Genomic DNA, 25102 nt, shown 5'->3' with positions numbered 1-25102 from the left:
GTTTTCTTGATTTCTATGGTGGCCTTGAAATGCTAAGACCCCTGAAACCATGACCTGCCCCTTGTGGGCTCAAAGGAATTTGACCTTCTTTCCATTCTGACCATCTCTGCTATGTTAAGTTCCCAAGCCACACCCAGGTTCTTGGCTAAGATGGATTTGGAAGTAGAGGGCCAAATCCCATAAACTTGGGTATCAGTCTCGCCTCTTCCTCCCACTCTGTCCTCATGACCTAGGGTAGAAGAGAGGAGTATAGAGTCCCAACCCTGTTCTCAGTCGTATTTGGAGCATTGACTAGTTTATTTGCTTTAGAGATTTTTTAAAAAGTTTTATTTACTCCTCTGATTGGCAGTATAGTTCACTTTGCTTTCTTTGAACTTAATGTATAGGCTTTGAGCATAGGGCTTATAAGGCTTATAACTTTTGAGAGTAGAAAAAACATGGCTTTTTTTATTGTTCCTATTTACCAGGTGCTCCTCCTTAATAGGGCCTTCAGCACATAGTAGGCATGCCCTCCATGTAATCACATGACTCTTTACATGTCTTCAATTTGTGTCTGTCTTCACTTCTTTCTTCTTGATGAAAAAATAGTTGTTTCTTTTCTGACTGAACACAATTGATCTTCAGAATCAGGAGACCTGGATTCCAATCTACTTTAGCTTCTGGGAAACTGTATGAACTTGAGCAAATGAGATCCCTTTTGAATCTCAGTTTCTTTACCTCTAAAATGAGGAGACTGTACTGGATGATCTTTGAGTCCCTTCCAGCTTTAAAAATTCAATGAGTCTCATACATACTTCTTTTCTTGAGAAAAGTGAAAAAGGCCTGAAGAGAGATAGAAGGAAGGGAATGGAAGGACTTAGGAGGAATTGGAACTTATGTGAATTTGGAATTTGAGCTGAGTGCTCAACACCTAGTCTCTAGTTTCAATCAAAGTTCTTTCCTTTTAAGTCTATAAGGGACTATAACTCTGGCTTCTTCAAACTCTATATCCAGGTTAAGGAACACTGAATTAAATCTAGAGAGATCTACCTATTCTTTTCGTATTCCCAAGTTGTACCTGGAGAGCATAGTCTACCCCTTTCAGTAACTTTGACTCCCCTAATATGACTAACCCTGTATTTGTAGTGACCTCTTGTATCTACCAAGTAGATCTTCAGCAGATCTACATGTAGCTATGATCCCAGTGTAGCTATGGACAGTAGTGAAATCTGTTTGTGGTTATGTGTAGTGGCCACATATGGGTGGCTCTGAGTGACTATGTGTGTGTGTCTTCATGTTGGCATGTGAAGTTATGTGTACTTCTTGTGGTAATTGCAGCTTTGTGTGGCTACTAATGCACTCCCGGCCTTGCAGGCTCACAGTGTACAGGGCTGTTCAGCACCACAGTGCTGGGCGGCTCCTCCAGCGCCCCGAATCTTCAGGACTACGCCCGCAGCCATGGCAAAAAGCTACCACCTGCCAGTCTGAAGCACCGAGATGGTATGTGGGTGGGTTTTGGGGGGCAGCTCTTTTCTTCATTTGTCCCCCAGCACAGATACAGCTCAAGAACCATTCATACTTAAGATGGCACTGACACTGGCCTTATAACAAGTTGCTTCATCAATTATAGAGGGGAGAAGGAACCAAGACCCCATCCACCCCTCCATTTGCATTCCCTCTCAGTGCAATAAATACTACTTATTTACGCTTATCCCTTCATAATCTCCCACATACAGCCCTGCTACATCAATTTACTCCACCTCTATATTCTTTCCTGGATTCTGGCCTGTAGGAGTAAGGACCAAGGATGAAGATCCATGGTCAGGAAAAATGCAGTGGAGTCTTGACTCAAATCTAGGAAATCAGGGATGGGGAAGTTGGTCAGTCAAGGCAGGAAAGATGATATGGAAAGAGATTGGGGGAAGGGATGAAAGGTTTTGCACAGATTTTATTTCCAAATGACCAGAAAGAGGATGTGGTGGTGAAATTAGGGTTGTCTGTGGAGCCATATTGTGGTAGAGATGACACACAGATTCCTACAAGAAGATTATTCCAAAGGAGAAGATTGAAATGTGGTAGTCAGGAATCCGAGGGGGGGGTTGGAGCAGGTCATATACTGTATGTATATGTAACTGTAAAGAAAAGAGTATATTGCGGGCAAATTCCAGAGCAGAGGGTGGGGCCAGGGGTGGGTATAATCCCCATGATGTCTTTTCTCCCCAGAGCTCTTGTTTGTCCCGGCCGTAAAACGATTTTCTGTGTCGTTTGCAAAGCATCCGACTAACGGTACGTTTGCTTCTGACTCAACGTCATTCCCCCACATCATGTCACCTCCAGACACTTAACCTCTGAGTTCTGACACTGACTTTGCCTCTGCCTTCCACTATGTTGACAACGTGCTGTCTCTGAATGAACCACTCACTAAGTGTCCCTCTTGGGGCATACCCTTTGTTGTGACAAACTTTAGTCTTGGCTGAAGCCTGGCTGCCCTATCTGTGTGGCAACTCAGGGACTTATGGCCATGGTCACCATCATCACCATTCTGTCACTTTTTTTAGCATCATCCCCAAAACATTAATTAAACCCTTCCCTTTCCCATCACATGACTGCTGGGCTTTATACAAATTAAACAATGGTTCTCCTTCATAGGAAGAGAATAGTATTTTCTCTATCATCTCCATGTCTTCTTTTTTCCCCCTACTCCTCAGCTTATACAATTTTGATCTTTCTGCTTTTTTCTCCAACTCCTTGTTGGAGTGAATGACTCATTTGTTTCTCTTAAATGGAGCAGTGCTGCTGCAGTTCCCCATTCCCAAACATACCCCTATGGGTACTGGTCTTGAGTTTATGGTTTTCCATCACCATATTCTTACCACCTATCATTGTATGTACTTTATGTGGCTCTTGTGCTCCCGACATCTGCTTTATGTTACTACTAACTTAGGGTCTGGGCCTAGAAAATAGGAGCCCAGATTGATTTGGGATAAAGAGAGAAAGACGGGAGTAGAAGCCATAGGTAAAGGAAAAAGGGATTGTACCTTGAATTATACAGCCTAAATTACCATACAGTTTCCCTGTAGCCCCAGTCTACCTAAGACACTGGTATCTCAGAGAAGCTTGAAGAGCAAGTTGAGATGTCTCCTGGGAATTCTGGGGGAGGGGGGCTTGGGAATGAATAATATTTCAAAAATATTGAAGAATTGGTCTAGCCATACTAAGGTGTGAGAGTTTAGAGATCTGTGTAAACCAAAAACTAAAGGGCAGTGGTCTCTTTGTAGGGTGTGGCAGGGCTTACTCCCTGTTTTATCCTTTATATTCTTAGTTTCTCTCTGTCTTGTATCTTGTTTTCAAGCTAAATCCAGTTTTCTTATACATGGTTTTCTTCTGTCCAAGTACTAAGTTTCTCCAAAGGAGGTAAAATTAGCTTGGCTTCCTGGCTGGAAAAAACTCCTTAGCCAGTGGCAACTGCTAGATTTTAGCCCAATCAGGCCATACCTCTCCACTAGGCACTGCCAAATTTCCTTAAGTTGGCTAACCCCACCCCCCATCCCAGCTCCCATTTGTGCCTGTAATAGGAGCTCCCCATTCAGAGTGGCGTGGCTGTGCCTCCAGATATAGTTTCAAATTCTTCTGGCCTTCATGTGCCCAGTCATCTCCAGAGTAGAACCTCATGCACCAGCCCCAGACCCACAGCCTGGGACTTGGACTTAGGAGAAGTGTTACTTAGAGTATAGAATCTAGTACTGGGAACTTGGGCTCCTAAAATCAGAGTTAAATCACTGATCTCCTAGCTCTTAGGCTTTGTGAGAAAAGATCTAGTTTCATAAAACAGATCCTCAAACCTATTTATCTCCAGTTCCCCGAGGCCTTGATTAGCAGCCTCACCGGTTAAAGAAGAGATGAATTAATTCTACCAAAAGGAAGATAAGAAGAAAGACCTGGATAATTCAGCAGAGTACAGGAGAGTAAATTCAAGATCTCCTCCAACACCCTGCACACTTCTTCAGGAGCCTTCTGGCCATTCTTCTTCTTGTACTTGAGTTTGGAAGCTAAAGTGCTTGAGAAGCCAGAATCTGGGATCTCCCTGCTGGTATCAGGAGAAATGTGGAGCTATTCTGTCACTTGCTGAAGATTACCTAGACTTAATTTGTTCCTAAGGACAATATGAGGGCTCTATCCCATGGTCAAATCTTGCTTGACTGACCTAGCAGTTACAGAGGGGATGCTCTGTCTGCAAATACTTAGGGCACATTAGTGACAACAATATGCACCCTACTGTCCCATTGTTATCATCTCTTTGCTGTGCTGTCTCGCTTTGAAAGAGCAGCTGGAAAACCTGAACCTAGCTTTGGAAAGGAAGCAAGGCAGTGCTGTCTCCTAACCTTAATGACAGAACATCTCTCAGCCATCCCTGCTTCAGTAGTGGATACTGAAGAGTCCCCCGAATCCTGATATTTATATGAACATTTCTTTAAAATCTGCATATTTGGACAAGAGTAAAGGCTGATTATTCAGTATCTTCATTCTCACATTCTGTTTTTTACATACTCTGTTTTAAAGGACCTTTATACCTGGTGTCCTGTCAATCTCCTTTGCCATTTGCTTAACACCAACCCTGTTTATGGCTATTGTAGAGTCTCGTCCAGAAGACCTGGCCTGAGCCTTTTTAGCTTCAAACTTGACCTTAATACCCGATACCATTCTTGACCCTCTTCTCTAAGTGACTTTGAATCTTTGCATCTCTATACCAACTTTATAAATACATTGGTTTGTGAAGCAGGTCATAAGTAGAGTTTCTCCAGGAATGAACAGGGGCCCTAGAGCACTAATCAAGACTCCAGCTACAAAACTGCCCGCTTACCCCCATCCAGAATGATGTGATTGCTGTCTGTAAGCATTGACTTAATTATGCACAGTGAAAGAGGGGAGGGTCTCACTGTATGATGATGTCTCCCTAGCCCCTTCTTTTAGACTCAGTGTGATGCCGACACTCTTCTTCCCTGCAAGAGATACCCAGTTGTTCTGACCATCTCTGCTTCTCTCTTAGCTCACCTTGGAGCTGAGTGGCCCCACCTCCCAGTAATGCTTGTGCCACTCAGTGCCCCCCTCATTGTCTCTCCCTCTTCTCTTTCTTTATCTTTGTGCTTCCTGCCGTGGTCCTCCCCCATCCCCTCCAGAGCTGCTGGATGACCAGCACCCTGTGGTCCGGTTGCTGCGCAGTTTTTCCTCTGACTGTCCAGGGGGCCGGCCAGTCTCCTTGGATGCCACGCTGGCGCATCACCTGCACCAGTGCTCCTACCACCTGCGCCTCTTCCGGAACTGGCTGCGCTCAGGCCAGGATGACCCCGAGTGCCTCTACGGTACCCCCTGCCACCAAGCTGGCTGCTGCCACTGCCCTGGCTGGGACTGACTGCTTTGCTTATTGCACTTCTGGCAGGAGAGCCCACCTATTCCTTTCTCCTATTTACCCTAAGGTTATGTGACTTGCATTTAGTTGCTTGGATATGGGATTGGGCCAGACTGCCTGGTAGCTGTAGCATTGGCTGCTCTTCCCCTTACTGTTTTCCTTCCTTATTGCCTCCTAATGTTACCCATTCCCAATTCTGTTCAGTGTAGGAGTAGTCTCTTGCCCTGAAATCTGTTCTTGTCTCTATAACCCACTGCTAATTACCATCCTCAGATGCAAATGTTTTTCTAGTAGCCATGCTGAGGAGCTAGAGACTGTACTTCTCTGACGCTCCTGCCACAAGAGTACGGGGGGTGGGGGTCGGGGCACGGAATTGAGGCACAAAGGTCTTAATTGAATCTTTGAAGCAAACAAGGTCCAGAGTTAGAAGATGGTCAGGTATAATCCTTTCTAATTACAGGTTTTACTTGTTAGTGAACAGGAGGCTATGTCTTACATAGATATTGCTGTCCTGCCTACTATTAGTTTCTTTAAGGAGTTTTAAAGAAACATAGGAAAGATTGCAGGCTGAAACAATGCTTAAGATGACAATGCTTCTTGATCCTCCCATGGAAACATTTTTTTTCATAAACACGCTCTGGGATTAGGGTTATTATATTTAGGTTTTACCCTTTACCCTAACCAGACTGGTGAACCTACATGGGGATTGTTGGGTTCAGATAGAGAATCAGAATTTATTCTTCTTCCTAGAGATTTTCCTCATTTTCCTGATGGAATAGAGAAATCCTAGCAAGTCTAGGGTTTTCCAGTGAGAGCAGAAGGGAGAAGCTTTGATGTGATGGAAATGACCAAGAAAGAACTTCCATCCCCCAGCCTGTTCATGCATGTTTTTTCCCTTGGCTGAGCTTCATGTGTATTGCATGCTCTCCAGCTTGCTTCCAGATATTCTAGCCTTTCTACCCATATCCCAAATCTGCATGAATCCTTCTTCAGATTCCATGCCTTCCTCCTTAATCCGGTTCTCTTTACACAATCCCTAAAATCTGCTGTTTCTTCCCAGCTCCATGACCTCCCTACCTCATTTAGACCTTCAGTTTCACCCCTTACCTCTGGACTTTTGTTTTATTCCCCTAGAAAGAGCAAGAGCAATATAGGTGCTTACCCTATTGGAATTCTGTTGATGTTTCCATGGGTCATTACAGGCTCTCCATGGGTAGGATGAGAGGTGATTTGATTCACTTGGAGGCCTTAGCAGGTAGATTTCTTAGGATTCTGGAGGTGAGAAACAGACACCTGTAGGGGCTCTAAAGAGTTCCCTCTCCTGAAATCTTGGATACCCCATACTCCAAAAGCCATGGATTCTCCTGATGGCTCTCAGGGACTCACCATGCTTCCTTGGACAGTTGGGGTATATCTGGCAGGAATAACATTGACTTTGCCCATCTCTTTTCTAATAGGATTTGAAGGGTGTTCCATGGTGCCTACCATCTACCCCCTGGAAACACTGCATAATGCCCTTTCCCTGCGTCAAGTGAGTGAATTCCTAAGTAGAGTCTGCCAGCGCCATACTGATGCTCAAGCACAGGCATCTGCAGGTATGGAGAATACTCTTCTTATCTTGTACCCCTGTCTCTGTCCCTATTCCTATCCTTCCTTTAGGCGCTCCAAAAAGACACAGAACTAGCCTTGAAAAATTATTTAATTGCATAGGCCAGTTCAACATCATAACTTCCCAAGTTAATTTATAAATTTAACATGATTCCAATAAAAATGCTGATGTTTTTCTAAAGTCAGACAAATTGAAAAGTTTTGAAAAGGTGGTTTTTTTATATATATATATTTTTTCATTTGAGAGAGAGAGAGAATGTGTGTGTCTGTGCATGAGCTGGGGGGAGGGGCAGAGGGAGAGGGAGAAGCAGGCTCCCTGCTCAGAGAAGGGACCCAGGGACTGGGTCGATCCCACATGGGGCTCAATCCCAGGACCCTAGGATCATGACCTGAGCTGAAGGCAGGCACTTAACCAACTGAGCCACCCAGGCACCCCAGAGTAATGAAAAGCTACTAGCCCTATCAGATTTTATAACATTCCATAAAACTTCTATAACGAAAACACTGTTGTATTCATACATGAATAGAGAGAGACCAATCAAACAAAATAGAAGACCTAGAAATAGATGAAGTTAGCATTTCAAAATATTGGGGGAAAGACAGACTTTTTTTTTTTTTTAAGATTTTATTTGATTATTTGAGAGAGAGGGAGCGAGCACAAGGGGCAGACCGAGAGGGAGAAGCAGGCTCCCCACTGAGCAGAAATCCCCATGCAGGGCTCAATCCCAGGACCCTGAGATCATGACCTGAGCTGAAGGCAGGCACTTAACCGACTGAGCTACCCAGGTACCCCAAGATAGATTTTTCAGTAAGTAAAGTTGGCACAGCTAGGTGGTCATTTGACAAAAATTAAAATTGAATTAATACTTCATGCTATATATGAAGATATTTGTTCATATATATGGAGTTCATATATATATGAACTCCATATGTTTCAGAAATCTAAATGTAAAAATTAAGCAATAGGTTGCTCCAAGGGTTTGTCCTTCACAGAAACACCAAAAAATCAATCAAAAACTATCAGAATCAGCTTTGTCAGACCTCTGGAAAATAAAAGTTTGTAGCAGCCAGAAAAATGCTAAATCAAGAAAGAGGCACCCTAAGAATGGCAGGAAGCTTCCTATCATTTTTCTTTCTCTTATCCTACCCTCTCCTCCACCTCAACAGCAGTCTTAAAGATAGCAGAGCATGGTGTCAGTGTGAAACTCTGGTCCCTAGTTCCTAAAGGAGCAGAACAGACTTTATTCTCGAAGAATTGTGTTTGTCTAACTTATCCACTCTAACTTGTTTAACTTGAAGAACTGTCACAAGGTGCTTACCTTTGTTTCATTGAATCAGGGCAGGAAAGTAGCTATGCAGAAAGTGTCCCCTGAAAACATTGTAAGGCAAATGAACAACATACTGCTGCCTGGGACAAAAATTATAATTGAGGCAGACAATAAGTGTGCCGAAAACCTGGAGTAAAAACTTAGGTAGAGAGTTTCTTTGGAAAATTAAGGCATTCAAGGGATGCCTGGGTGGCTCAGTCAGTTAAGTGTCTGCCTTCAGCTCAGGTCATGATCCTAGGATGAAGTCCCTCATCTGGCTCCTTGATCACTGGGGAGCCTGCTTCTCCCTCTGCCTGCTGCTCTCCCTGCTTGTGCTCACTCTCACTTGCTCTCTCTCTGACAAATAAATAAATAAAATACATTTTAAAAAGGAAAATTAAGGCATTCAAAAGCCCCCACATATACTAGGGAAGTTAGAAGCCATGTGCATGCCTAGGGAGGGACACAGGCACAGAAAACACATGAGACTACCCTAAAATTTTTCCTCTGCCCGAACTCTAGACTCAGCGCAGGCAAGAATTGAAGGCTAAGAGGGATTTGTAAACAGTCTAGCTAAATGTTGAAGGAATACCTCAACAAAGAACCAATCTGCAAAGACAGAGAATTCCTCTCCCCTCCCTTTGCCTCCTTTCCCCCCATCTTCCTCTTCCCTTCTTTTGGTTCTTGGCAGTCAAGGAAATTCTTGTCAGAATACTAGCTGTGGGGCATCTGGGTGGCTCAGTTGATTAAATGTTTGACTACAGCTCAGATCGTGATCTTGGGGTCCTGGGATCAAGCCTCGTGTCAGGGAGTCTTTGGGGAATCTGCCTCTCACTTTTCCCCTCTCTCTGCCCCTCTCTCCCTGCTTGTTCTCTCTCTCTCTCTCTCTGTCTCAAATAAATAAAATCTAAAAAACCCCCCAAAAAAAACAAAAAACCACTAGCTGTGAAATAAGCTAAAGGAAAGAGATTTCAGAGACCACATATGACAAAGACAGACGTAACAAAAATAGCTTAGAAAAGTCAATAAACAGCCCCAGCCCACAGCAAACAAGCCCTGGGGTGGGGGGATAATCTGATATTCAGAGTTAGCAAAATTACAATGTTCAAAATGTCCAGTTTTCAATAAAATATGCAAAGATACAGGACAGTATGGTCCATTTACAGAAGAAATGAACAGAAACAGTTGCTAAAGAAAAACAGATGTTAGACTTACTGGGACAAGGAATTTAAATCCGCTATCTTAAATATGTTTAAAGAGCTACGGGGAATGATAGAGAACTGAATGAAATCAGGAGAATGATGTCTCAGCAAATACAGAATATCATTAAAGATATAGAAAATATAAAAAGAAACCAAACAAATTCTGAGAGTGAAAAGTATAACAGAAATGCAAAATTCACTAGAAGGGGTCTTAGAAGATACGAGCAGGCGAAAGAAAGAGTCAGCAAAATTAAAGATAAGTCATTTGAAAATGTCTAGTCTGAAGAGGAGAAAGAAAAAAAGAACAAGAAAAAAAATTAACAGAGCTATAGAGATCTGTGGGACACCATCAAGAATATGAACATACACAGTTGCCTGGGTAGCTCAGTCAGTTAAGCATATGCCTTTAGCTCAGGTCATGATCCCGGGGTCCTGGAATCAAGCCCCACATCAGGCTCCTTGCTCCTCCGGGCACCTGCTTCTTCCTCTCCCTCTGCTGCTCCCCCCAGCTCAAGCTCCCTCTCTTTCTCTGTCAAAAAAAACAAAAACAAAAACAAAACAAAAAAAAAAACCCAGCATATGCATGATCAGAGTCTCAGAAGGAGAAGACAGAAAGAGGCAGAAAAAATATTTGAAGAAATAAGGGCTCTGAAGAGCCCTTTCTCAACTTGGATAAAGACACAAATCTATACATCCAAATAGTTCAAACACCAACAAGGATAAATTCAAAGAGATCCCCACTGAGATATACTATAATCAAATTGTCAAAAGACAGAAAATCTTGAAAGTAGCAAAAGAAAAGCAACTTATCGCATACAAGGGATCTTTAATAAAATTAACAACCAATTTCCTTTTTTTTTTTAAAGATTTTTAAAATTTATTTGACAGGCAGAGTGAGAAGCATGCTCCCTGCTGAGCAAGGAGCCCCATGTGGGGGCTTAATCCCAGGACTCTAGGATCATGACCTGAGCCAAAGGCAGATGCTTAACCCACTGAGCCATTCAGGTGCCCCTAACAACCAATTTCTCATCATAAATCACAGAGGTAGGGTGCCTGAGTGGCTCAGTGGGTTAAAGCCTCTGCCTTCGGCTCAGATCATGATCCCAGAGTCCTGGGATCGAGCCCTGCATCAGGCTCTCTGCTCAACAGGGAGTCTGCTTCCCTTCCTCTCTCTCTGCCTGCCTCTCTGCCTACCTGTGATCTGTGTCTGTCAAATAAATAAATAAAAATCTTTAAAAAAAAAAAAAAGAAATCACAGCGGCCAGAAAGCAGTGGGATGACGTATATAAAGTGCTAAAAGAAAAAAAAAAGTCAACCAAGAATTCTTTGTCTAGCCAAACTGTTAAGAAATGAAGAAGAAATTAAGACATTACCAGGTAAACGAAAGTTGAAGGAGTTTTTCACAAGTAAAACTGGCTTACAAGAAATGCTAAAAGCTTTTTGGGATGAAATAAAATGATACTAGATAGTGACTTGATACCATACCAAAAAATGAAGAACCCTGGTAAAGGTAATTACATTGGTAAATCTAAAAGTCAGCATTTCTGTATTTTTGGTTTGTAACTCCTTTTTTTGTTTCATCATAATTTAACACACAAATGAATAAAATAGTCATTACAAGTCTGTATTAATGGGCATGCAATACATAACGATATAATAATTTGTGACAATAACATAAGGTGAGGACTGAGCTTTATAGGAGCAGAGTTTTTATGTTACTGAAGCTAAATTTGCCATCAATTCAAACAAGATTGTTGAAATTCAGGATATTAATTGTATCTCCATAGTAACCACTATAAAATATCTAAAAAATGCACAGAAAAAGAAATAAGAAGGGAATCAAAATGATACACTACAAACAAATCATTTAAACACAAGATGAGGGGTGCCTGGATGGCTCAGTCAGCTGGATGTTTGCCTTCAGCTCAGGTCGTAATATCCAGGTCCGGGGGTTGAGCCCTACGTTGGCCTTCCTACTCAACAGGGAGTCTGCTTCTCTCTTTCTCCCTCTGCTACTCCCCACTACTTGTTCTCTGTCTCAAATAAATAAAATCTTAAAAAAAAAAACAAACCCACAAAGATGTTAGTAACAGAGGAAATGAGGAACAAAATACAGTCTAAGATATATAAAAAATAGTGAAATAGCAGAATTAAGCCCCTCCTTATTATTGACTAGTCTACAATGTAAATGAATAAAACTCTCCAATTAAAAGGCAGAGATTAGCAGAATGGATATTTTTTTAAGAATGGATTTTTAAAAAGATTTATTTATTTATTTTAGAGACAGAGAGAAACTGAAGATGGAGAGTGTGGAGGGACAGAGGGAGAAGGAGAGAAGTCCCAAGCAGACTCCCCACTGAGGGTAGAGCCTGATGCAGGGCTCAATCCCACCACCCTGAGACCACAACCTGAGCTGAAACCAAGAGTAGGATGCCCAACTGACTACCCCCAGGCGCCCCAGCAGAATGGATTTTTTAAAAAATCATCCAACTGTATGTTGTCTACACAAAACTCACTTTAGATCCAACAGTACAAATAGGTTGAAAATGAAAGAATAGAAAAAGATATTCCATGCAAATAATAACCAAATGAGAGCTGGGGTAACTATATTAATGTTAGACAACATAATCTTTAAGTCAAAAATTGTTCTAAGAGACAGATGTCATTATATATTGATTAAAAGGTTAATTCATCAAGAGCATACAAAAATTATAAACATATATCCACCAAACAACAAAGCCCCCAAATATATGAAGCAAACATTGACAGAATTGAAGGGATAAGTAGATAGTTCTACAATAACAGTTGTAGACTTTAATATCTCACCTTTAATAATAGATAAAACAACCAGACAGAAGATCAGTAAGGAAACAGAGAGTTTCTCAGTAACACTCTAAACCAGCTAAACCTAAGAGACATATAGAACATCCTACCACCAACAAAATACAGATTCTTCTTAAATGCACATGATACACCATATGGTAGGCCACAAAAAAAAGTTAAATAATTTTAAAAGATTGAAATCATACAAAATATCCTCTCTAGCACAGTGGAGAATGGTGCTAGAAATCATTAATGAAAGGAATATGTTGAAATTAAACACATTCTTAACCTTCTTCAGGTCAAGGAAGAAATCACATGGGAAATTAGAATGTACTTTGAGATGAATGAAAGTGAAAATGCAACATTCCAGAAGTTATGGAATGCAGCAAAATCAGTGCTAAGGGAGAAATTTACAGCTGTAAACACCTACATTTAAACCCAGGAAAGATCATAAACCAAAAACCTAACTGTATACCTTAAAGAAGTAAGAAAAGAAGAACAAACTAAACCCAAAGCTAATAGAAAGATTGAAATAATAAGGATTAGAACAAAGAAGTAAAGAATAGAAAACAGAATCAGCAAAACCAAAAGTTGGTTCTTTGAAAAAAAATCAACAAAATTGACAAACATTTAGCAGACTAAGAAAAATTGAGAGTTGATGCAAAATAACCAAAATCAGGAATAAAAGTGGGGACATTGCTACTGACCTTACAGAAATAAAAAGAATTATAAGAGCACTATGGGGGCACCTGGGTAGCTCAGTCAGTTAAGAATTTGCCTTCAGCTCAGGTCATGTTCCCAAGGTCCACACATCTGGCTCCCTGCTCAGTGAGGAGTCTGCTTCTCCCTCTCCCTGTCCCCTCCCCCCCGCCCCCACTCATGCACGCATGTGCTCATTTTCACTCTCTCAAATAAGTAAATAGAATTTTTTTAAAAAGAGCACTATGAACAGTTACATGCCAATGAATTACATAACCTAGATAAACAAATTCCTAGAAGCACATAAACTATAAAAATTGACCCAAGAAGAAGTGGAAAATCTGAACATAATCTATAACACAGAAAAAGACTGAATCAGTAGAAAAACTTTTAACAAAGAAAAGTCCAGGATAAGATAACTTCACTGGTGAAATCTACCAAACAGTTCTAGAAGCCAGCATTACCCTGATATGAAAGCCAGACAAAGACACCGTAAGAAAACAACAGACCTGAATCCCTTATGAATATAGAAGCAAAAATTCTCTGTATTTTTTTGGGTAGGTGCCATGCCCAATGAGGGGCTTGAGCTCATGACACTGAGTTGAAGACCTGAGTTGAGGTCAAGAATCAGATCTTTAACCGACTGAGCCAGTCAGGTGGCCCAGAAGCAAAAGCTCCCAATAAAATACTAGCAAACCAAATCTAACAGCAAGTTGACAACGTGAGATTTATCTCAAGAATGCAAGGGTGATTCAAAATAAGAAAATCACTCAGTGTAGTATACTATATTAAAAGAACAAAGGGAAAAACTCAAAATCATCTTAATTTGGTAAAATTAATTAAATAAAATCTTAATTTGATAAAATCCACTACCTTTAATTTGATAAAATCCACTACCCTTTCATGATAAAAACAACCAGCAAACTAAGAATGGAAGGAAACTTCCTCAACATAATAAAGGGCATTTATGAACAACCCATAGTGCACATTATACTCACTGGTGAAAGACTGAAAGTTTTTCCCCTATGATCAGGAACAAGGAAAGGATGCCCACATTTACCACTGCTGTTCAACATTGTACTGGTAATTTAGGCAGAACAATTAGGCAAGAAAAAAAATTGGCTTAGAAATTGGAAAGGAGAAATTAAAACTATCTCTATTCGCAGAGGACATGGTCCTATGTAGAAAAAATGCAGAGAATCCTCAAAAAAACTTCCAGAACTAATGAACAAGTTCAGCACAGTTTGCAGGGACAAGATCAACTCACAAAAATCAATTTTGTGTCCCTATACCAGCAATGAAAAGTCCAAAAAGGAAATTAAGAGAACAATATAATTTATAATAGCATCCACAAAATAAAATACCTGGGAACAAATTTAACCAATAAGTTTAAAGACTTGTACACTGAAAACTACAAAACATCGCTGAAATAAAGATGATCTAAATAGGTAGAAAGACATCCCATGTTCACACCACCCTTCAGTCTTTTTAGACATTCTTTTCCTTAGTAACCTTCCCACAGGAAATTTTAATACCACAAATATACAATATATGTCTGTTTATGGTCCATGGCTATGTGATGGACCACAAACCAATGGGATACCTAAAAATTTTTTTGCCCTCACCAAGAACCAAGTTTGTTGAGAATACATGGTCTAGGGCAAGGAAAGTACAAGGTCATCCTGAGGCATATTGTAACAGAAGTGAGGAAGCAGTCAAGCCTGAAGAAGCTCTTACCACAACTGGAACATTTTACACTTGATCTTAGCCAAAAGGCCAAGAAGTGATACAACTGGAACATTTTAGCATTCAAAATAATAAGTTACGGGTGCCTGGGTGGCTCAGTAGGTTAAAGCCTCTGCCTTTGGCTCAGGTCATGATCCCAGGGTCCTGGGACCGAGCCCCACATCAGGCTCTCTGCTCTGTGGGGAGCCTGCTTCCTCCTCTCTCTCTCTGCCTACTTGTGATCTCTGTCTGTCAAATAAATAAATAAAATCGTTAAAAAAAATAAATAAAAAAAAAAATAAGTTACTATAATTGACTAAAGTACACTGAAATATAAAAATCCACAAACTCATAATAAATAATAAGTAAATAATTCTACAAAAAAGAAAGCAAAAATAAAATAATAAAAATTAATTAATTAATTAAATAAAAATAAATTTTAAAAATCTGCCACATTTGGAAAATACTTTTTACCACCTCTTTTCTCTGAAAACTAATTAAAAGGAAATAAACACTTATTCTACCTTTTCAGTAGGAACTGCATTTCAGTGTAATCAAATAGCCCCAGAGGGAAAGCTCTTTTTTACAGAAAATATACCAGCTAATAAATGTTGGAGGATTGATAGAATTAGAAAATCACCACTTGGGGTGCCTGGGTGGCTCAGTTGTTGGGTGTCTGCCTTTGGCTCGGGTCATGGTCCCAGGGTTCTGGGATTGAGCCCTACATCAGGCTCTCTGCTAAGCAGGAGGCTTGCTTCTCCCTCTCCCACTCCCCCTGCTTGTGTTCCCTCTCTCCCTCTCTCTTTCTGTCAAATGAATAAGTGGAATCTTTTAAAAAAATAGGAAATCGGGGCACCTGGGTGGCTCAGTGGGTTAAAGCCTCTGCCTTCGGCTCAGGTCGTGATCCCAGGGTCCTGGGATCGAGCCCCTCATCGGGTTCTCTGCTCAGCAGGGAGCCTGCTTCCCTCCCCCCGGCCCCCCCCCCCCCCCCCCCGCCCCAACGCCCCGCCCGGCCTCTCTGCCTACTTCTGATCTCTGTCAGTCAAATAAACTCTTAAAAAAAAAAAAAAAAGAAAAAAAGAAAATCATGACAAACCATAAGAGACTCTTAATCTCACAAAACAAACTGAGGGTTGCTGGGGGTAGGGGGTAGGGAGAGGGTGGTTGGGTTATGGACATTGGGGAGGGTATGTGATATGGTAAGTGCTGTGAAATGTGTAAGCCTGACAATTCACAGACCTGTACCCCTGGGGGAAATAATATATTATATGTTAATAAAAATAATTTTTTAAAAAATTAAAAAATAGAAAATCACCACTTAAAGAATTAAGAATCATCAATGGATACTAACACAATTAGGCAAGATGTTGATGGGGTTGCATGGTGCCAAAGGATTACCTCTAATCAGAAGGGGAAAACTTTATGGTGAGATCTTGTGGCTACCACTTTAACCCAGTTAGTAAACTTAGCTTTACTTAATGGGACAGTGAGATATTATGTCCTTCTAATATGATATAAAAGTACATAGGATTACCTATTTGGTATTTTTACCAAAGTTATTTAAATTGAATCATCCAATCAAAACTTTTATATATAACTTCCAGTTTATAAGAAATATAAGCAATAGTGAAACAAGTTAAATGATTCTATGAGGGAGCAATTAGACAAATCCAGAATGTGAGACATGATAGTTCTATGAGACAACTGATCTGTTCTTTTCAAAAAGTCACTCTGAGGGGCATCTGGGTGACTCAGTTGGTTAAGCATTCAACTCTTGATTTTGGCTTAGGTCATGATCTCAGGGTCATGGGACCAAGCCCAGCATCAGCTCCATGCTCAGCAGGGAGTCTGCTTGAGATTCTCCCCCTTCTCCCTCTGCCCCTCTCCCTGCTCATGTGCACATGTTTGCTCTCTCTCTCTCTCTTTTTTTAAATTTTATTTATTTGACAGAGATCACAAGTAGGCAGAGAGGCAGGCAGAAAGAGAGAGAGGAGGAAGCAGGCTCCCTGCGGAACAAAGAGGCTGATAGAGGACTCAGTCCCAGGACCCTGAGATCATGACCTGAGCTGAAGGCAGAAGCTTAACCCACAGAGCCACCCAGGCACCCCATGCTTGCCCTCTCTCTTAAATAAATAAAGAAATCTTTAAAAAGATCACTTTGAAAAAAAAATCACTTTGAGGAAAATAAATGGTGTTGGGGGAGATAATATGCTAGATTAAAAGAGAATTTGGAGATGTAACAAAATGCAATGCATGGTTCATATTTGGATATTACTATAAAAGACATTTTGGGGGGGCACCTGGGTGGCTTAGTCGGTTAAGTGTCTGTCTTCAGCTCAGGTCATGATCCGGGGGTCCTGGGATCAAGCCCCACATGGGGCTCATTGCTCAGCGGGGAGCCTGCTTCTCTCTCTCCCTCTGCTGCTTCCCCTGCTTGTTCTCTCTCTCTGTCAAATAAACAGATAAAATCTTTTAAAAAATAAAAAATAAAAGACATTTGGGGAATAATTGTGGGAGATTTAAATATGAATTGGGTATTAGACGATATTAGGGTATTATTTTTAAATTTTATAACGTTTGTTAATGGTATGTGGCTATGTAGGAAAAATTCCTTATATTTTAGAGATGCATATTGATGTATTTCGAGGTAAAATGTTTTGTAATGTCTGTCATTTTTTAAAAAGAACTTCCGCATGAAGAAATGGGTGAAACAAATATGGCAAAATGTTAACACACTGATGTGGTAAATATAGGAGATGAAGATATCAGTATGGATTGTACTGGTCTTCCAACAACTTTTTTTAAAAAGGGGGAATGGGGAGAGAGCAAAAAATGTTTGAAAATATTCATAATATAAATTTTAAAATATTAAAAACAGTTTATATGAAGGATCCTTAGGAAACGCTACTTTTCAGCCTGAGAATGTGTAAGTTGGTTTTGACTTATGTTGAGAACGGTGACTCTTGAATGCTTCCTCAAACTCTTTTTTTCCTTCCTTCTTTCTCCCCTGTCTATCCAGCCCTCTTTGACTCTATGCACAGCAACCAAGCCTCAGATAGCCTATTTTCCCCACCCCGTACTCTTCATTCACCCACCCTACAACTCCGGCAGCGCTCTGAGAAGCCCCCTTGGTGTAAGTAATCCTTTTGGAACTGCCTGGAGAAAGGCCAAGAGGTATGGAGGGATTGGTGAGTGAGAGACCTGTCTCATGAGGGAAATGAAGATGAGGGTTGAAAGACCAAGAATAACCAGTAGGGAAACCAGTCTCATCTGCTTCCAAGGTGAAGGGAGGATCTGTTTACTCTATCTCATTATCTCCATTCTCCATGACCCCTCTGTTTCATTGGAGAGGCTCCTAAAAGGTAGTGTCCCAGAGAGTACTTTGGGGGAACAAAGGACAGAAACTTCATTCTCCTCAGATTCCCATTTGGTCTCTATACCTTTCTCAAGTACAGATGACTTGAGAGGATACCTGAGTATATAGAAAAGCTGGGAGAAGGAAACTAGAATTTGCTACTACTTTCTACATATCCCTTTTCTCAAGTTGTCTGTTCTCAGCTGATTCTAGTTAGTTCAAATTGAAGCGCTGCTTTTTCTCATCTCTTTATAACCTCTAGCCTATCACAAGGTCCCCCTGGGTGGCACAGTTGGTTAAGTATTTGACTCTTGTATTAGGCTCAGGTCACGTCTCAGGGTTGTGAGATCGAGTCTGCTTCAGAGTCTCTCTCTCTCTCTACCTCTGCCCCTCCCACTGGTGCTCTCTAAATAAATAAATAAATAAACAAATGAACAAATAAAATCTCTAGCCTACCACTAATTTTCCTTGGTAACAGTGTGAATAGTGGAGTCACAGGGACTTCCTAGTGTAATTGTAGGGAAGGGGAGATCCTGGTGACAGAGGGAGGATAAGGACCAGAGACACCAATCCTTTCCTTATTCAACCTGCCTCCAGAAAATAACTAAAAATCAAACATGGCTTTTATTATTTCATTGGATAGGAGTGAAGCAGAGATTCATATTTCAGCATTGGGTTAAACAGTTGCAGAATTGGCACCCTGTATGCAGAAGAAACATTCCGTTCCGACACCAAGATCTCTTCCGCTGAATTTCATATTACCTTACATTCACCTTGCCATTGCTCCTTTTATCTCTCTCCTGGAATGTTTACAGGTTTTATGCCCCTGGAAATCTTTTTTTTAAATAATACATACATTTTTTATTTTTATTTTTTTAAAGATTTTATTTATTTATCTGACAGAGATCACAGGTAGGCAGACAGGCAAGCAGAGAGAGAGGAGGAAGCAGGCTCCCCGCTGAGCAGAGAGCCCGATGCGGGGCTCGATCCCAGGACCCTGGGATCATGACCCGAGCCGAAGGCAGAGGCTTTAACCCACTGAGCCACCCAGGCGCCCCAATAATACATACATTTTTTAATTTGAGTATAGTTGATATGCAATGTTATACAACATACTAGTTCAATAAGACTATACATTATGCTATGATCACCACCAAGTGTAGCTACTATCTGTCACAATACAATGCTAGTACAGTACCATTTACTCTATTCCCTGTGCTGTACCTTTTGTTCCTGTGACTTACTCATTTCATAACTGGAAGCCTGTTTTTCCTACTCCCCTTCACCCATTTTGCCCAGCCTCTCACCACCCCTTCACATCAGCTTGTTCTCTGTATTTTAGGTCTGATTCTGCTTTTTATTTGTTTGTTTATTCTTTTTTTTTTTTCTTTTTGGAGTCTGCATATAAGTGAAACCAGTGGTGTTGGTCTTCCTTTATTTCACTTAGCATAGTATCTTCTAGGTCCATCCATATGGTCACAAATGGTAAAATCTTATCCTTTTCATGGTTGAGTTACATTTGTGTGTGTGTGTGTGTGTGTGTGTGTGTATCTTCTTTTTTTTTTTTTTTTTTTAATACATCTTCTTTATCCATTCATCTGTTGGTGAACACTTGGGCTACTTCCATAACTTGGCTATTGTAAATAATGCTACAATAAACATAGGGATGCATGTATCTTTTGAAGTTAGTTTTCATTTTCTTTGGGCAAGTACTCAGTAGTGGAATTACTGGATCATATGGTAATTCTATTTTAATTTTTTGAGGAACCTCCTTACTGTTTTCTGCAGTGGCTACACCAATTTACATTCCCAACAGCAGTGCACAGACTTTCCCTTTTTTACACATGCTCTCCAGCACTTGCTATTTCTTGTCTTTTTTTTTTAAGATTTTATTTTAATTCTAGTTAGTTAACATAAAGCGTTCTCTGTTATTTCTTGTCTTTCTGATTCTAGCTGTTCTGACAAGTGTGAGGTGATTTCTCACTGTGGTCTTGATTTGCATTTCCCTGATGATTAGTGATATTGAACATCTTTGCATGTGTCTGTTGGCCATCTGTATGTCTACTTTGGAAAAATGTCTGTTCAGGTCCTCTACCCACTTTTTAATTGGATTATTTGGGGGTTTTTGGTGTTGAGTTGTGCAAGTTCTTTATATATTTTAGATGCTAACCCTTTATTGGATGTAACATTTACAAATATCTTTTATCGTTCATTAGGTTGCCTTTTTGTTTTGTTGGTGGTTTCCTTTGTTGTGCAAAAGCTTTTTATTTGAATATAGTCCCAGTAGTTTATTTTTGCTTTTGTTTCCCTTAGCCTCAGAAGACATGTCTAAAAAAATATTGCTACGGCTAATGTCAGAGAGATTACTGCTTGTGCTTGCTTCTAGGATTTTTATGGTTTCAAGTCTCACATTTAGGTCCTTAATCCATTTTGAGTTTATTTTTGTGTATGGTGTCAGAAAGTGGTTCAGTTTCATTCTTTTGCATGTAGCTATCCAGTTTTTCCAGCACCATTTACTAAAGACTGCTTTTCCCCCTGCTATATCCTTGTCTCCTTTGTCATAGATTAACTGACCATATGAGCATGGGTCTCTATTCTGTTCCATCGATCTATGAGTCTTTTTTTGTGTCAGTACTGTTTGGTTACTACAGTTTTGTAGTATATCTTGAAATCTGGAATTGTGATACCTCCAGCTTTGTTCTTCTTTCTCAAGATTGCTTTGACTGCCTCTGGAAACGTTATCTTTCTCCTGCTTCTGCTTCTTTCTTTGAGAGGGAGAGAGAGAGGAAGCATGAGGTGGGAGGGGCAGAGGGAGAAGCAGACCCCTTGCTGAGCAGGGAGTCCCATGTGGCGCTCCATCCCAGGACCTGAGATCATGACCTGAGCCAGAGGCAGATACTTAACCGACTGAGCCACCCAGGTGCCCTTCCCGCTTCTGCTTCTGTCTGACCTCTTTGATTTGCTTGAATCAAACCACTAAGTGAATATTAAGGCTACTTCTATCCTTGGGTAACTCTTTTTCTTCTTGTTTTTAATCTACTATCACATCTTTGACTCAGTATGAGGTATGTAGCCTCATTGGTAAATATTTTCTTGAGGGTTTGTCTGCCGTAAATAGGCCCTGTTGGCCCAAACCATGTTCCTCTTTCTTCTGCTTGAAGCATGCCACCTGTGGCCCTTTATAGAAAAGAGAAAACTGGCATACCCTAAACTCAATGACTGATTCAGCCTTTGCGGCTCAGGCTTGCCAGCTTTCCCAGGTTCTCTTTGATGACAAGATATTCAGGTGCCCCCTATATCCAAAATCGATCAGTATTTATATTAGAATACTTTGAATATAAAATTAGAATACCATTAATAAATACATTTACAAAATGGAAAGTAGATTAGTCCCCTGCTAGAGGTCAATGAAGTAGTAGAGATTGGGGTAGGAATTGTCCCCCAGTGTAATTGAGCCCTTCATTTTATTACTGTCAATATGGGATAATTAATTTTTGTGCTGTATATATCTGTAACATCCACAAGCCTCTAACATTGTGTGTCCCAAGACTTAGAAGGTCTTGACCTTGGATCCATGGATGGATTTCAGGGTAAAGTCTTTGAACCCCAGGAATTATTTGTGAAGATTAGTATGAATATCCATATGTATATTTTTCTGGGAAGATTGCCCATGACTGTCATTAGAGTTTCAAAGGGTTCAGTGACCCCCCCACCCCCAGGAAGATTAATTAAGAACCTTTGCTGTTTAGAGATTCCATGGAAGTCTTCAATCTTCAGGTAATTTTCCTTCCTGCTGTTTTCATTCACAAGATTTTTCTACATTCTCCTGCTTAACTGCCTCTTGGGCTATAAACAATGATTACCTTTGCCCCAGAAATACATTGATTGCTTTAAAAAAAATGATTCTTTACAAAAGATGTACCTCGGATTTAATTGGGAGTATTTCAACAAAATTTAATTGGGAGTATTTCAACAAAAAACAAAAGGCCATTAGACCTCATTCCCTCTCCACCCCACATGTTTACCCTAAACCTACAGAATTAGAATCTCTAAAGATGGAACCTTGAAATTCGTATTTTTAAAAATTATCTCATTATGAACCACTGGGATACAGCTTGGTATGCTTCCAAAGTAGGAAGTAGACCATGTGAATTCAGAGTTGCGTTGGGAGTATATTTGTGAAAGAACTGGATGAAGTGGGCCTCATTACTCTCTCCTGAAGTCTTAGATGTACCTTTGTGCTCCTGTGTACTCATGTAGCATACATTAGGTCAGAGTAACAGTTCCTGAGCTGGGCTAATTGAGCAATCTCTGCATAGCTTGGGGAGAATTCAGACTCTAGCATTTGAACAGCATACACAGAATAGAGCCTACTCTTCCAAGTTGCCTGACTTGGTCTCCTGACTTTGTTTTACAGATAGCAGTGGCCCTTCCAGCACTGTGTCCAGTGCTGGTCCTTCCTCCCCCACTGCAGTGGATGGTAACTGCCCTTTTGGCTTTAGTGATCAACCTTCTGTAAGTTCACACATGATTGAAGAACATCAAAGCCTTGGGATGCTCCCTAGGAATGGAGAACAAGAGTTCCCCATTGAAGGGGTGCAAGAGCCTTTTGAATCAAGCCAGTCTTCACAGGAACCACCTGTGGAAACCAGCCAGCCATGCCAGGAGGTTGCTGAGGTGATCAGCCAGCCCTGCCAAGAGGTTCCTGACATCAGCCAGTCATGCCAGGACATCCCTGAAGAGGTCAGCCAGCCATGCCAGGAGGTTCCTGACATCAGCCAGCCATGCCAGGAGAGCCATGACAATGTTGACCAGATATGTCAGAAGGTTCCTCAGATCCACCAGCCGTGCCAGAAGGCGAGCCACCTGTGCCAGAAAATCTCTGATGAAGCTTGCCAGCTTTGCCTGGAGAACCCTGAGGTCAGCCATCCATCCCAAGAGGTCCCTGTGGAAGTTGGCAGGCTGGCCCATGGGTTCCCTCGAGGGGTTGGTGACCTAGTCCAGGAAATCCATATGGAAGTTGGCAAGCCAACCCAAGAGACCCCTGAGGAGCTCAGCCAGCCATGCCAAGAGTTCTTTGCAGAGGTTAACAGGCTGACCCAAGAGGCTTCTGCAATCAATCTGTTGTCTCAGGACATTCTTGAGGCTGATAAACCATCCCAAGAGTTCCCTGGAGAGGATGATCTGCAGGTCCAGGAAGTCCCTGAGGTTAATCAGGAGTCCTGGGTGGCCTCTGAGGTGATTGACCAGCTACCTGGAGAGGGTATTCCCCAAGCCCAGTATCCATCTAGTGATCCAAACCCTCAGAGCCAGTCTTTAGCCCATGACCAGTACTCACCCCTCCCACCAGCAACATGTGATTAATCATGTTCTCATTAGTGGTATCACACTATACCAGCTATTTGAGCTAGCAACTTCTTCTGTTGGCTAACTCACCTGCCAGTGTAAGACCTTGGATCTCACCAGAGGTGTCTGAGGAAGCAGCCCTCTTGGCATGAAGCCAAGAACTGTGCCAGAGCTGGGCTTGAGAAGGAGCTGGTTTGATGCTCAAAGCAGCCATTGACTCCTCACTTGACCATTAGACTGGAATAGGATTTCCGTCAAGGGGTGGGCTGATCTATCATTACCCAACCTCCTCTGAGCATCCCAGGAAATTCCGGATTGTTAAAGGAAATGCCGTTTAACTGCTGAAGACACCATCCAGGGACAGCAAGTGCAAAAGAGGGCTTCAAGGTCTCCACTTTTCTGGGGAAATATTCACAATTTCACAAGGTACCCTTAGACCATATGTGCATTCAGGAGGACTCTTGTGTTTGCTAGCACTCCTCAGGTGGGCCCAGCATGTCTGTCTGAAATGTCTGGGAAAAAAGAGAGTCCCCTTCCCAACAAATATCCACTGTGGCCACTAATCTTTAGATTGGGCTTATGGGTGTTTTGTTTATCATCCCAAATTCCCCCTCTGCCTCAGACCTGTCCCAATAGCTCCAGGGAGAAATAGGTATTAGATTGCTGTGAAAATTTAAGAATAACTACTTAAAATGCTCTGGGGGTTCTTGGCCAATCTGTGAAGCTGGGCCTCCTTTTGTTGTGGGGCTACTTGGCTTAAAAGATGATGTAGTAGAGAAAATCAGGTTCTATTTTAAGCAATCTGCAGAGATCAATATTGTACAGACATGAGCAAAGATTATATATATTTCTGTAGTAGTGTCAGGGACAGACTGGCCAAAGACCAAACACTCCAGGGTCCCCAAGAGGTATTTCCTTTTGTCATTGTGTGTTTAGGGTCAGGTGTGATTATGAAGCTTTTCCCAAAGATATAGGGATGGGAATGGGTGTGGGTAGGAGGAGTAATGCAGTCACTGGAGTGGGGTGGCCAGAACATTATGAGTGCTCAATAAATATGAAATAATAAGAGTGGTGATGGTGGTGATGATGTCCTTTTGAGTTCAAGAATATAAATCCATCCTGTCTGTGACTGAATTAATCGGAACTACTCAAAAGCTGTTGTAGTTGAGTGGAAAGGGACCATAAGATAAAGAGATCAGGCATCCTAGAAGGTCCAGAGGTCTCTGTGGCAGTCAGCCCACCATCCCAAAATGTCATCTGAGTGGTGGTGTCAGGGAGAGAATTTCTATCTCTGTGAAGCACCACTGAGTACTTGCCTTCTCACCAGACCCTTGGAATCACCCTCTTAGTTTTTCACTCTGATGCTTTGGAGTGTCTGGAGGAGTTGATATAAAGGGGTTATGGTCTTTCTTTGCCTCCTTGACATATTTATATTGGGAAAGCCCAGAACACTGGAAGGACTGCAATATCCCCTTTCCCATATATTTACGTTCTCAACCTGGCCTCTCCTGACATACCCAGGACTATAAAGGATTTCCCTGCAGGGAAAAATCCAGCCTTTACTCAGTACAAGTCCTAACTGCACAGGTAAGTGCTCTTTACAACCTCATTAGACTCTGGATCTCTTAGGGCTTCTCAACTGTTTGCCTGT

At 41.4% G+C, this 25102-nt stretch overlaps 1 protein-coding gene across 16 annotated transcripts in view; it reads left to right on the top strand.

Moving 5' to 3' along the window:
- Window positions 1–24517, top strand: part of LOC111160646 (diphosphoinositol pentakisphosphate kinase 1) — a 43680-nt gene extending 19163 nt beyond the window's left edge. For 8 of the 16 annotated variants that reach the window (XM_022523888.1, XM_022523959.1, XM_022523943.1 and 5 more), the window contains 5 exons: window positions 1354–1479; window positions 2203–2265; window positions 6844–6981; window positions 17770–17883; window positions 22523–24517. In XM_022523888.1, the coding sequence (XP_022379596.1) occupies window positions 1354–1479; window positions 2203–2265; window positions 6844–6981; window positions 17770–17883; window positions 22523–23469 (1388 nt within the window). In that variant the 3' untranslated portion in view covers window positions 23470–24517. The remainder of the gene's footprint in view (window positions 1–1353; window positions 1480–2202; window positions 2266–6843; window positions 6982–17769; window positions 17884–22522) is intronic. The other 8 variants (XM_022524007.1, XM_022523998.1, XM_022523970.1 and 5 more) reach the window with 4 other exon arrangements.
- The last annotated feature ends 585 nt before the right edge of the window (window positions 24518–25102 follow it).

This window comes from Enhydra lutris, unplaced genomic scaffold, assembly GCF_002288905.1.
Source record: "Enhydra lutris kenyoni isolate GAN:26980312 unplaced genomic scaffold, ASM228890v2 scaffoldscaffold4, whole genome shotgun sequence".
Taxonomy (NCBI): domain Eukaryota; kingdom Metazoa; phylum Chordata; class Mammalia; order Carnivora; family Mustelidae; genus Enhydra; species Enhydra lutris.
The sequence above is the reverse complement of the archived record's forward strand: the minus strand, read 5'-3'. Positions and strand labels throughout refer to the sequence as shown.